General features: G+C 41.8%; 1 protein-coding gene across 36 annotated transcripts in view; it reads right to left on the minus strand.

The window, feature by feature from the left end:
• The window catches only part of BBX (BBX high mobility group box domain containing), a 138,293-nt gene that overhangs the window by 52,101 nt on the left and 73,125 nt on the right, over positions 1–13,067 (minus strand). For 30 of the 36 annotated variants that reach the window (XM_035540271.2, XM_035540267.2, XM_050708488.1 and 27 more), the window contains 3 exons: positions 10,272–10,442; positions 8,491–8,733; positions 2,385–2,583 (listed from right to left, as the gene is read on the minus strand). In XM_035540271.2, the coding sequence (XP_035396164.1) occupies positions 2,385–2,583; positions 8,491–8,733; positions 10,272–10,433 (604 nt within the window). In that variant the 5' untranslated portion in view covers positions 10,434–10,442. Of the gene's footprint in view, positions 1–2,384; positions 2,584–8,490; positions 8,734–10,239; positions 10,443–13,067 lie in introns of those variants that run through there. The other 6 variants (XM_050708525.1, XM_035540316.2, XM_050708485.1 and 3 more) reach the window with 4 other exon arrangements.

Below are 13,067 nucleotides of genomic sequence, written 5' to 3' on the forward strand. Positions count from 1 at the left end.
GCTTTCTACAGAACAAATTTTGCATCTCTATCAGGACATTGGCTATTCTAGGGAATGTCCTCTTCTGACACAGCACTACAGAAGTGTCAGAAATCCTGAGCTTTTCCACAGGAAAGCTGTTGCCCACTTGGCTCTGTAGTTGTGACAGTAGATGCTGCAATAAACACATTCACCTGAGAACAGCTGTTCTTTGCCTGATGCCCTAGAACAGATCACAAGGGGGGCACGAAAAACATGCTCAACTACAGCTTGCAGGCTGGATGAGCAAGGACACCACTAGCAATGCTGCAGGTCAGGAGCCCAGTGATGGTGCCACACCTCAGGCTCTTCATACAACAACAGGTCAACGCAAGAAGCATAAAAGAAGTGGGATGGTTGCTGTTGGAATGCCAAAAATAGGAGAAATGGCCTGGGACAGGGAAGGACTTAAAAAGGAAAGGAAGATTTTATGCTTTATATATAAGGTTTTCCAAAATGAAATGTGAAATGTAAAAATAAATCAAAAAGGATTTACAGCTACCAACAAGTAAAACAGATTTCCCGGAACAACTGTGGATTGCCATATAATCCTTGTCCTAATGATGCTATCTGCCTTGAAGATGCAAGACAGCAGCATTTCAAAGATAAAGGTGTTTCTGTGGTTGTTCACCTACGTTTTAGTTCATCAGCCAGTACACAGCCTGGATTTTAAAAGAGGTTGTGCTGGGCAGAACAGTCAGATTTGAATTAAGCTATCACATGAAGCAGAGGGGAGAAGAACCCAAAAAATATGAACTGGTCATGAACTGGTATACGACTGACAACATCGTAATCCATTTGGTACGACAAACCTGTTGTGATTTAGATGCTGCTAACATCTCTGGCAGGAGCTCCCATTATTTTATGGGTGCTGTTACACTTGTGAAATAGCCAAACTTCACTGGCATGAGGACTGGAGCAAGACCCCTATGAATTACTATACTCATTGATTCACTCTGCAGTTAAAAAAATAAAATAAAATCACATCTAGCACAAAACAGAGCCTTCTTCAGAAGTGAATGGCTCCGCAGGTAAAACAATGGATTAGATTAATTTCTAATCAATTCCTAAGTCTTCTGCTCTGACAGTTGTTGATTAAAGACCTCTCTTATCAGGAGCTCTACAGTTGGACAGCCCAGCAGGAGAAGTGGGGGACAGCAGCCAGGCAAGACCAAGACCTACTGCTTGTTCTTACTGTTAAGTCAGTCATTTTTTAAGGAGCATAAAGCATAAGCATTACTCCCCTGACAGCCAAACCAGAAAGGGATGAAGAGGCTTGTGGGTTTTAGAACTGGTCTCCCATATATCACTACTATGTTGCATGAAAAAGTATTTTGAATTACATTTCACAGTTCCTTTGTAGCCAGGAGGAGTTCCATTACAGGAATTTTCATACCATTATGAAACTGGCAAAAAAGTGTAAAAGCCTGTTTATCCCTTTTTATCCTTTTTTCACTTGTTCCATAAAACTATTTTCCACTCTCTAGATCAAGATGTCTCTAAGCAGAAAAATCCTATCTGTCACACGATTGTCATAAACTAGGCAGAATACAACAAAGTTTGAAATACATCAACTTTAATAAAATTAGAAACCTTAAAAAGCCAAAAAAAAAAGTGTATGTGTGTGGAATTATTTTCCACCTTGACTCTTAGGTTCTTAAGCTGCCAGTATTTAAGAACATTAATATCTCTGTATTTCAAGGTCATGATTGCAACAGTTCTGCTATTTGTGGATATCAGCAAGAGATTATCTGCATTTCACCAGTTCAGGTTCTCCACCTACACTGATTAAAGTTTTTTATTATTATTATTTAAAAAGATTATGTACTCCTCCCCCCATGATATGATGGGAAAAGGCAAATTTTAAGTAAAACTGAATTACACTTTTCTTGCTTTAAATATAAAAAGCCTTAGTTTCACAGGTACATTCATCCACAAGAATTATTAACACCTCCAACTTCAGACACCAATAAATTATGCTGGTAAACAGCAAGTTATTAAACACAGTACTAGCCTCCATGAAAGAAAGAAAGAAAGAAAAAAATCATACTATCAGCACTATCTTTCTATGACTAGGAAATGAAAATCTCTAGTTCCGACAGCAAATAAGCCTGAGCTAAAAACAAATCAAATCTAAATGGCCACATCTTAGAAGCTGCCACATATCTGGACTTGACTCTAAAACAGCAAATATGTAGTATAGAAAATGGTACAAAATTGTTACGCAGAGGCTTAAATATAGTCTTAGCAACTTAATTTGGGGACATGAAACGTATTTGCAGGTCTTGCAGCTCAATCTCAACGTCTCATCCTCAAACAAAGCAAGGATGCTTCTTGTGAGAAACTTCACAAGACTGAAATCTCACCTGCCATCCCGAAGTTGAGCTGTGGCATTTCTTCACTTTTTGTCACTTTCCTCGGGCTTGGCAAATCTTTTGCAGAGTCTGAAGGGAAGGCCCACAGTTTCTTCCTGTTTGTAACAGTGGAAGTCTGTGTTTTCACAGGTTTGTTTGTTGTGGGGCACCACTTGTACCCTGGATTTGCCTTCATAAATGCATCCTTGTACTGGAAAAGAAAAGGAAAATTACCAGTTGTAACATTATACTATCTACAGGGCAACAGGGTGCACTTTTTATAAGAGGATTTAATACAGTAAATAATCCTTAAATGTCTTGATTATTTTTTAACAGTTTAGTCATGTGCTTAGAGTCTGACCACCAACACAATCTAACAAGAAGAAATATTCAAATAAGTAAAGCTGAGTTGTACTTAAAAAAAAAAAAAAAAAAAAAAGGAAGGTTTGTCTTTTCTCTCCCGAGGGTTTACTACACATATCAAGTTATATCACACATAAGAAGTTGTGATCCTGCAAACTGCTCCCCAGCATTTACATGCTCACTGCCTGGGAAACAGGGAAGACAGCCATCTGAACTCTTTCTCAGGTAGTCTTTGCTTTCTAGTTTGGATGAAATGAAAACATTCAGTTGGCAATAAATGCAGCATAATGCCCCTTACTTTGCACTTGTTCTGTAACACTTCAATATTTTAGAATATTTGAGTTATGCTCTTTCCCAGACCAGGCACATCCCTCTGACAATAAACCGCTACCTACTTTTCTCTTTTTCAGTAGCTTCTGATACATCACCCGAGCTTTCCTTCCAAAACCATGCTGCACGGCTGCAATAAAATGAACTGGGACCACTGAAAATTTTCTTTGGCCTTGAGCACATATCTTCATTGTTTGCTCTACTCTTGGTATGAGGCAGCAAAACATTCTAAGCTAGACTACACAGAGGGGGAAAAAGGATCTGGATCCTACACAGTTCAGTTGGAATAAAGGCACTTGAAGCATCTATTTTCAAAATGTGGTGGTGATGTTTCCCAAATACCTTGCTGCCTAGGCAAAAAAAAAAAAAAAAAAAAAAAAAAATCTTTGACCATTAACAGCAATAAAAAGAGCTCACTTCAGTATTTCAAACTTGTTGCTATGCAAGGTAGAGAAGGGACGAATGAGAGGGTCATGCCAAGCATTCCAGCTGCAAATGTTTGTCTAACAACTGATAGGCACTTGTAGCGCTCACTGGTGTGGGAGGCAGGCTGCCAAGTCAGCACCAGAGCTCACCGCAGGGAGAAGGAGCTCAGCACCTCCTGAGTCATTATTAGGTGGGCCTCGCTGGCGGCAAGTGAGCGAGAGAGCAGTTTTGTCCTGAACTACAAGGCAGGGCTGCTGCAGAGAGTTTCTTCTGCAATCACGTGTGCTCCCACCTGCCCAGCTGTCCTCAGTCTCAATATTGCCACGGAAAATCACCTATGTTTCATGCACATGCATGCCATAGGAATACACAGAGGGAGGAAAACAAAAAATCCCTTGGGTATCAAACGCAGAGGAGCACTCTGAAAACCCTGTCCCTCTAAGAGAGTCACTGCTGTGCTCTCCCAGATCAATAAATGCCACGACTTGTGGCAGGATCTTTGTTGCATGCACATCTCTCCTACTTTCACTTCCATCTTAATCTGTCAGCCGGCACTTTCTTCCCCCAGACTGTAGCAAGGATACAAACGATTCACTTTACAAGCAGCACGGCGCCGTGTGAACCTGCTGTGGGAAGTCCTGTATTTACAGAAATGGCCATAAATGATAAAATGCAGGGACTGCTGACCCACATACACCCAGTATTTTCTGGAGAGGGCAAGTGGATTAAATCTGCGAATGAAGGACTGCAACACTCTCATCTTGCCCCTTTTCCCTTCTCCTCAGTTTGGTTCGGGAGTTCATTTCGCCAGTGAATGCAGACCACAAAAATAGCCTCACAGAGGGGAGGGGAGGGGATAAGGGAAGAGGCGGAAAGGAAACACACAAAGAGCAAGCTTTGCCTTCCATTGTTAAAGCACCAGCCCACTCATGAATCATGTTTCCAGCCTGCTGAGTTAAAAGCACAGAACCTCTAGCGATGAAGTACGTAAGCCCTTCGTATCGGTGCTGCTGCTCTGAATAATTGAATTATTCTGCGGATTAATTTGACAATCCAACAGGCTGCCCATCAAATGAGAGCCATAATGCATGCCATTTGCCAGACGAGGCAGCGATAAGCTTTTAATCAGTTTCCAACAAGACAAATTCAAGTGACGTGGTGTATTAATGGATTTTTTCCTCTGCAGAGCCAAAAAGTTAACATTAACTGCACTCTCCAACGAGGAGGGAGCCAATTCAGGCAGGACAACTCATCGGCTCCTTTCAGAAATTCAACAAGCAAGATAAAATGAAAAAAAATGTACATAAAAAGTTAAACAACCACCAAGAAGCAGTTTTATAAAATGCATATAGGGGCCTGATCCAAATCTCCGAAAGACTTTCAGTATTGATTTTCATGACAATTACACCGAGGCCTAAAACGAAGTGATGGATTCTGCTTGGCAGGTCATGAGAAGATAACTTAAATGAGCTACACGGTAACAAGAAACAGCCAAAGGCAATAGAGGAGCTTACTCTTTTCCTCCATTCAACCAACTGTACGGTAAACCAATTTAACACAGCAGCCTAAGGAAGCCACTGAAGTCCCTTTAAAAAAAAAAGTTATATTCTTATCCTGGAAGGTAAAGGCACGACCTTCATTCCCATGCAGAGTGGCATGCCAGTGCCTTCAGGACTGCCCTACGGGGTCATGTCCTGAAATTCCAGGTAACACAAAAAAAGCACAGGATATGTTTGTGGATCGGTCTGATGCATCATTTCCGCTTTGTGACAGCCTGGGGAAGGATGCAATATGTGCTGGGATGGGCACCGCTTCAGACCTAAGGTCAGAAAAGGTGCTGTGTTTAAATGCAAGCTCCTTTCATCACCAAGTAAAAAGATTTGCTTCCTCCAGCATCATGGGAACAGAAGCACACCAAGCGGACTCAAGCTACACAAGAACAGTGATTGTTTCACTGCATATTCTCCATGTCAGCTGAAAGCTTCCAGCCCCCGACCAGGGCAGAAGCCCTGTAAGAGTTAACAGAGCACAGCCCCCCTATTAAACACAGTAACCCGAAATGATGCAGCTTATTTACGAGCGGTCAGAATTCATTTTCCTCTCGGTGAAGTGAAATGCTAACACACGGCAGGAACACTTGTGGTTCTACTTGGAGTATTTATCAACTACTGGGCTTATATCCCACATAATAAAACTTTCAAAGTTGATCTATGAAGTCTGCAGGATACAAATGGAAAGCCTGCTCCTTAAAGGAAACACCGGCAGAAACCGACACTGAGCTTTGCAGGCACAGTATGAAGCCTCTAGGGCAGGTGTTGCTCCAAGAGACCATTAACCACAAGACTGAAAATAGAAGGAGCATGGGGCCAGTCCTTCTAAGAAATTAAGGCACCCCAAGGTGCAGACAGGTACATAAAGGGATTTTCCAAAATTGCCTGAATGAAGCATAGACCTCATCATCCTCTCAGCTGGAATCAGGGATAGGTATCTAACTCACTAGGAAACTTCTCATAATTCCACTTGACAAAGTACTGGGGTGCCTCGCTTGCTATCTTTAAAAATCCTAGGTCTTACCTACTGCTAGACACACGTAACAAAATGTACCAACGCCTGCTGAGATAGTACCAGTTGCTGATACTACGCAGGTAAGAAACTGGAAGTTGCTCACTTGATGCCTGATCTGAGTTAATTGGTTTTGTAAACTCTGGCTCCGAGTAGTAAAACCATTCTCAAGACCGTAACCCAACGGAGCTTGTAGCCACTGCAATTATGGACCGCTTCTGTCAAACCCACTTGTATCTCTGGAAGGGCGACGGGTACACAGGACGTGTTGGGGGTGAGGGAGAGGTAGCAGACATGACACAGGGGTCCTGTGGGAGATAGCTGTAGGCTATGCAGTGAACACTGGCAGTCTAAGAGCAACGAAAAGCTGCATTTAGGTAAGGGGAACTCATCCTTTGCATTTTAAACCTCAGCAAACTTTTATATATACTTGTGTGTGTATATATATATAATATATACACACACACACGCGCGCGCACACACACACACACTCTCCTATACATATAAGTCCTTAAACAGGAGTGTACCAGCACAATGGTAACTGTATGTTGTTCCAAAGGCATTCACCTCCTCAACCTTTAAATGAACTCTCCTTAGGAAAAAACAAAACATCGATAAATGGTTCTAACTAGAGCTAACATTAGCATCCTTTTGACAGTCTCAACAGTAAACCTAACTATAAAACTATAAACCTGAACAGTTTTTTTTTTATACTTAACCTATAGTTAGGTATAAACCTACCTATAAAAAAGCGAGTGCTAAACCATGCAACAACTCCACACATAGAACAGGCCTGTTTGTGAAGAAGGCCCAAATACGTCCAGTGGCACATTATAGCTGCTAATTATTGTTGTAACATACAACCATTTAAAGAATAAAAATTATACATTATCTCTCTGCTACACATTCTTGGAACTAGTGGTAATGATCTAACTACTTAGATTTATTGTTTCTTTTTGACACTGAATATGCAATCTGTTCTTCACGCCAACAGAAACAAATAAATCACTACAGGAACAACGATTTCTACAACAGTATGATTAATAGTTTCAGATCTGTCACTTCATATAGAAGTTCTGCAATTATTTTCCTTCTTAATGAGTAAGTTTCCTTCAGCGAGACAAAAGGCTAAGAAATCAGTCACATCAGATTTATTTCTTCCAAAAATACTTTCTTCATTTTCGTCTTTATTTTCTTTGCATCTATACCAAACCTCCTAATTGCCCTTTCCCCCCACACGTCAGGAAGCATCACTGATCTGTACGTGGGAATGCAGAACGTATCAGGAATGGCTGGACAAAGCTAAGGCTCAAATATTTCAATGCTGTGTCACAAATGGGACTTCAGAGGTACTACACACACTACTTTAAAAGGACCTGCCATGCAGAATACTTGGTTGTTCTTGCAAGCCTTTCCATGCTCATGCAAACTACTGACATGGCTGGATCTTATATATATGTTTTATCAGTAGCAGACAACTTCACATGACTATGGTTTTCCCAACTGTTTCACAGCTGTGTTTCTTGTAGTACACTAGCATAACTTCACAAATGAGAGAGGTCCTTCCTTCTCACCGGCCCTCCATTATTTTTTCTAAGGCTGAATTCAACGGTTACCCACAATCTACATCATGCAGGTAACTACTGCATTGTCTTTTGGGGTAGTATTGTCAGCCTAACTGCCTGTGTCTTGCACACTCTACAATCAATACCCACAACACTCTTCCTGGGGAGAGCTTATCAAACATGCTATTTCCCGAGAAGCTTCAGTTAAATTTTAGTGACATAAATACACTCTGTGAAATATGGGAATAAATCTCTTTTCCTTGCTCCCAGTTAAAGGGCTCTGACTGCCTATTCCTCTCTGATGCGGATATTGGACTCTGCCTCACCAAAGACAGCTATATCAGAAATTGGTAACGATACAAAGAGAGAGAACTTCACGAAATACTATTAAAGTTCTTTAGCATCAAAAGTAAAAAGGGACTGAATTTGTCAACTATACTTTTGGCTTGGTCAGCCTACATTGTTGACAGCAAATGCACAGCATGAAGTAGGTATTGCTACAGCCAGCTAATATGGAACTGTATAATTTATTGTTTTCGATTGCCACAATCTAATGCATTAATGCTTTTAGTGCAGGAATTATCGGGTGATATCTACCACAAAGTATATAGTGTTTTGTTTTGTTGGTTTTATTTAATGATTATTAGAGCTACACTAGTCTGTGCACACAGACCAATTTCTTTGCAGTCTGGTCCAAAAGACCAAGTGAATCCAAGTAAGAACAACAGTAGCTCTGGGCACCATAATCCCACTGGGGAAGCTGAGGAGTCCAGAGAAGAGAAAGACCCTATCAAAAGCACTTAATATACTAAGAAACAGAAGACAAACATGTAATAAACTCCCTTTACATCTACCATTCATACAGTACGTACCTCCTTGGCCATGTCAGTATATTTCTGCTTCTCTTTTGGATCTAGAACAGCCCACCAGTCTGCCAATATCTTGGTTGCGCCACGATTATCGAGGCGGGGGTGTTCTTTTCGCACGAGAGAGCGATGGCGTTTGCAGAACAAGAGAAATGCATTCATTGGTCGGCGAGCTCGTTGCTCCGAGGACTCGTCATCTTCAGTTTCATCAGCATCCTGCTCTAAACCATCAGCGCCGAGGAGCGGCACCTACCAGAACCGAAAGGGAAGGGCTGTAAACTCAGTTATAGTCTGAGAGCGTCTACAGATGTGTTTGAATGAGGGAGACGCACACAGATTTGCACAGCTGTCTGCAAAGGCCATCTGTTCCATCTAGAAGACCAGGAAGCCTACATCCAACCTCCTTGCCTGAAGGTCCAAGGTTCACTCATTCAAGACTTAGATGCTGACTCACATTCAAGACTTCAAGACCTTGATGCTGACTCACAAGTGGAACAGATTTCTAAGCTGAGGACCGTTCTCTAGTAACGGCCCTAGAGAGGCTGGAAGGAGGATATCCTCACTTCCAGTTTCCTACACGCTAGATGTTATCTCGGTGAGATGAGGAGAGCAGAGCTGTCTTGGACCTCAATCACACCTGTTTGCAATGACAAAGTGCATAGGAACAAAAGCGCACAGGAAAGAGTTGTTCCCCCATATGCCATTCATTTCTCAGCTTGAGCTGCGCTGCCTTACAACCTCTGCAGGGCAGCCTGGTCGCTGCCAGAAGGCAATTCTCAAAAGAACCCGCTGCTGAAATGCACTCGCTCAGCTCAGAGACCAGCACATCATTCACGCGACAGATGCACCACAGAAAGCTAGTTATAACTTGCTGAAGTTATTACTGTATGGGACAGAAAACCACCTCCTACCTAACCGCAACATTGCTATTTTACACCATGTTGTGGAAAGTGACTTGGGGTCGACAGACAGCGCTGTCACAGTATCAGGCTTCTCCTAGTTGCTCTTTACCCTTGTCAAGGCCCACTCTTCCTTACCAGCACATCTCAAGGCAGCCTCCTCAGCACTGACCTCTCACTGCCTGCCTTACCAAGGCATCGAGGAGATGCCGATATGGACGTTAACCACATGATGGAAATGTCACGTCTCCAAAATCTATCACCTCCCATTCCCGCTTCTTGTTACAGAGGTTGAGCCTAAGTATACATTTGTGAGGTGACGCAGCAGGATCCTTAGAAAAGAAGAGTAAGGCCAGCATCATTGAAGAGTACCAAAACACCAAGGGTCAAACAGGAGAGAGATTATTCCACTTGTGCTCACAACATTCAGGAGAATATGCTGAATTTCATATACAAAGATAGTAAAAATTGTTGACAGACTTTCCTTCTTTTTTTCCTTTTATCTTTTTTTTTTTGTAAATATTAAAAATAGTCAAGTGCAGGCTAACATGTCTAAAGTAAACAATTAAAAATGTCAGAAAAACAACTTTAAGAGATCAAAACTAATATGTGCAGCGTGTAAAACCACTTAGTTAAAACTTCTACAATCTAACTCAAAAAAAGCAGGGTTTTGCCCAAGATTTTGAAATAATGGTGGAATATTCACATTTTAATGTTATTTGCTACTTGCTTTTAGAGCATTATGTGCACAGTATCACTATTTTATTTTTTTTATTGGCTGGGTTAGCTCGCAAAAGAGAACAGCAAGAAACACAAAGTAAAAACACAGCTGGGGTAAATCTGACCCACCATTCACCTTCTACAGTCCAAGCATCCAATGAAGTCTACCTTATCAATATCTTCTTCTTCCTCTTCTTCCTCCTCCTCTTCAGAAAAGTCAAGGAGTTTCTTGGCAAGCAGGGGATGCCACTGAAGACACTTTCTTTTTGGTCGCTTCCCAGTTCCTTCTCCTTCTGTCGAATGATCCTTATTCCTACTACTGCCTTTCATTACTGTGACCTGCCATGCAAAAACAGTCAGATGTTCACAAGAAACCCTTACGCACAAATGACCATCATGCAAATACTTAGACAAGCCCATAACAAACGCATGGAGCTCCTACACAAGACACTGAGAAGATTTTTGCACAGTAATAGGTAGAGGTTTATTTTTTGATTGTCGCTAACAACAATGATGTATCCTTTCTCATCCCAACGTTTCCACCAGATCAACTAGTGAGATACAGCTGAAGAGGATGGGACAAAGACAGTAGGCAACCCAGCTCCCAGATGTGCTCCTGCCTAATCGATAGCATGAGTGCTCATACTCCATTAAGCAAGGGGGTGAGAGTCTACGCAGCTCCCCCAAATCTGTGCACACTCCACTTTTTCATATTTTGCTACAGAAAAAGCCAGGAAATCCCTCTTTTTAGCAGTAGGATGTATCAGCAGCTACTCATCTGTTGATCACCTACTTATATATAGCAGTGCTGATGCAGAATCCCATGACACTATGAGCTAGGATTTCCCAAGTGCCATTAAAAAGTGCCATAGGGAAATCTGACTCCTTGCCTAAGAGAAGCGAATTCTCATAGATGAGTTTGAAACAAACAACCTGACACTTGCAAAGTACTTCTCTACGAGAGCCCATGTACAGCAAACCGTATGTTCAATCAAGGGCCTGCAGTCAGTAAACAAAATTCACACACCTGTCTTGTGAACGTCTCCTCATCTGAGTACTGCTCAGTAAAAATATGTGCTTATCACATGCTAGCTACCAGTTTAAAGGATGGCTTAGAAGATGTGTTACCCAAGTAAGACTTGCACTGCACTTACACAGATCTTACACGCTGTGCACTTACACAGGCTGCCCAAGCCCTGGTGCCACAATTAGGGCAAACGCCTCACTGGAACCACTTCAAGCAGCAGTACGCAGCAGCAAGAGGCATTGCAGCTCCAGCCCTCTTCCCGAGCATCCCACCAGTTTAGCAATTACTCATTTTGCTTTTCGCTGATGTCTTCCCAGCGTTTTTTGGTGGTTAACTCACTGGCATTTTGGCAATATGCCCTTGTTTGCTCTAGGAATGTGTATAAGCAGCTGCTTCTCCCACAGACTTGAACAGCACAGAAAACAGAGGGAACTTCAGACACCCAGCTTGCTGGAGAAAACTACTGAACCCTGAAAGAAGTAGGTTCAGACATCTGAACTTTAATATATAAAAATGGCATTTTCCTGTATGTGTACTAGATTATATTACTTCCTCCCTGCTTATCAATATTATCTGCACCCCCAGTCAGGGATGCCCTGTGACTTAGCAGCTTTCCATTAAGCCCCACACTTTGCAGTTCCCAGCATACTGCTTTTACATGGAGCACATTCATGGCAACCACTCTACTGTACATTTTCTGTAAGCAACACTTGTCCTTTCAGCAAGTGTTATATGACACATAATCATGCACCATGCCACATATTCAATCTGTAACTTGCAAAGAGGATCCAACAAACACAATGGGAATGAAATACACAGAAACAACTTTGGCTTCAAAACATTAAAAGATGAGAAGGATCAAGCAACAATTCAGTACTGTGAAATGCAAGGTTGAAATCATTGCTATCCAACAGTAAACTTCATCATGTACTGTTCTGCACAGCGCTTCCCACCTTTGTCTCCTAAAATGCTAAATCTCCATTTGCTTTTGCCATGCCGGGTATTTTTCAACACAGACCAACAATGTAGCTGAATTATTGTTCTAACTGTTCTGAGACTTTAGAGTTTGTTATATGACAAGGATTTGTCTGTTACTGCAGTCAGTAACGCATGTGGCCGATTTCTGAGCACGGGAAGTGTGTTATGAACGGGACAGAGTCAGCTATGCCAGCCCTTACCACTGACTAGTTTATGTATGTTATCATATGGTTTCTGCCTACAGTCATTCAGAAGTAAAATGAGTATTACTGGTAGCCTTCTACCTCATTAGTATGAAGCTAAATTAATGCTTGAAGTGTCCTCCACGATCCTCCTTTAAAAATCACAGCTGAAGTCCTAACGCGATTTCAACAAAATCATCTCTAACCAGCAGCTTTCTGCCTCCTGCCCTCCTGAAAAGAAGTCAGAAAAGTTCACAGGACGTAAGTAACCCCACAGTGCATTTTGTACAAATTCTCCATCATCTTTAAGACCCTACCTATGCTCTGTGCCAGACATGGCAGGTGAAAAGGGAACCTGAACGCTGGCTACCTTTCAAACCCGTAAGGGACTCTCAGCACATTATTTCTCTTTATTGCCACCTAGCTCACGAATAATTGTTTTTGTTTTCCACGCATGTAGGCTAGGTATTGAACATCCAATTAACCTAAAATAAATTAACCAGCATTCACTGCACACCAGTGGTGAAAGAGAAGCGTATGCTCAGCTGGAGGAATTCAGCTATGTTAATTAGGTTGTTTTCTCAAATTGTGATCTATTTTACCTTAGTGGTCACACCAAAGCAACAGTTCTGCTCTGCAGAGGTTGTTTTTAGCACGGCAGCTCACCCTATCAGCTGAACGAGCATCTTGTAGATCTCAGACACAAACCCATAGCTTGGTTATTTAACGGGCACCACTTACTGCAGACAAATACAGGGTCTCTCTCTCTTCAACTTT

The sequence above is a fragment of the Cygnus atratus genome, chromosome 1, assembly GCF_013377495.2.
Source record: "Cygnus atratus isolate AKBS03 ecotype Queensland, Australia chromosome 1, CAtr_DNAZoo_HiC_assembly, whole genome shotgun sequence".
Classification (NCBI taxonomy): domain Eukaryota; kingdom Metazoa; phylum Chordata; class Aves; order Anseriformes; family Anatidae; genus Cygnus; species Cygnus atratus.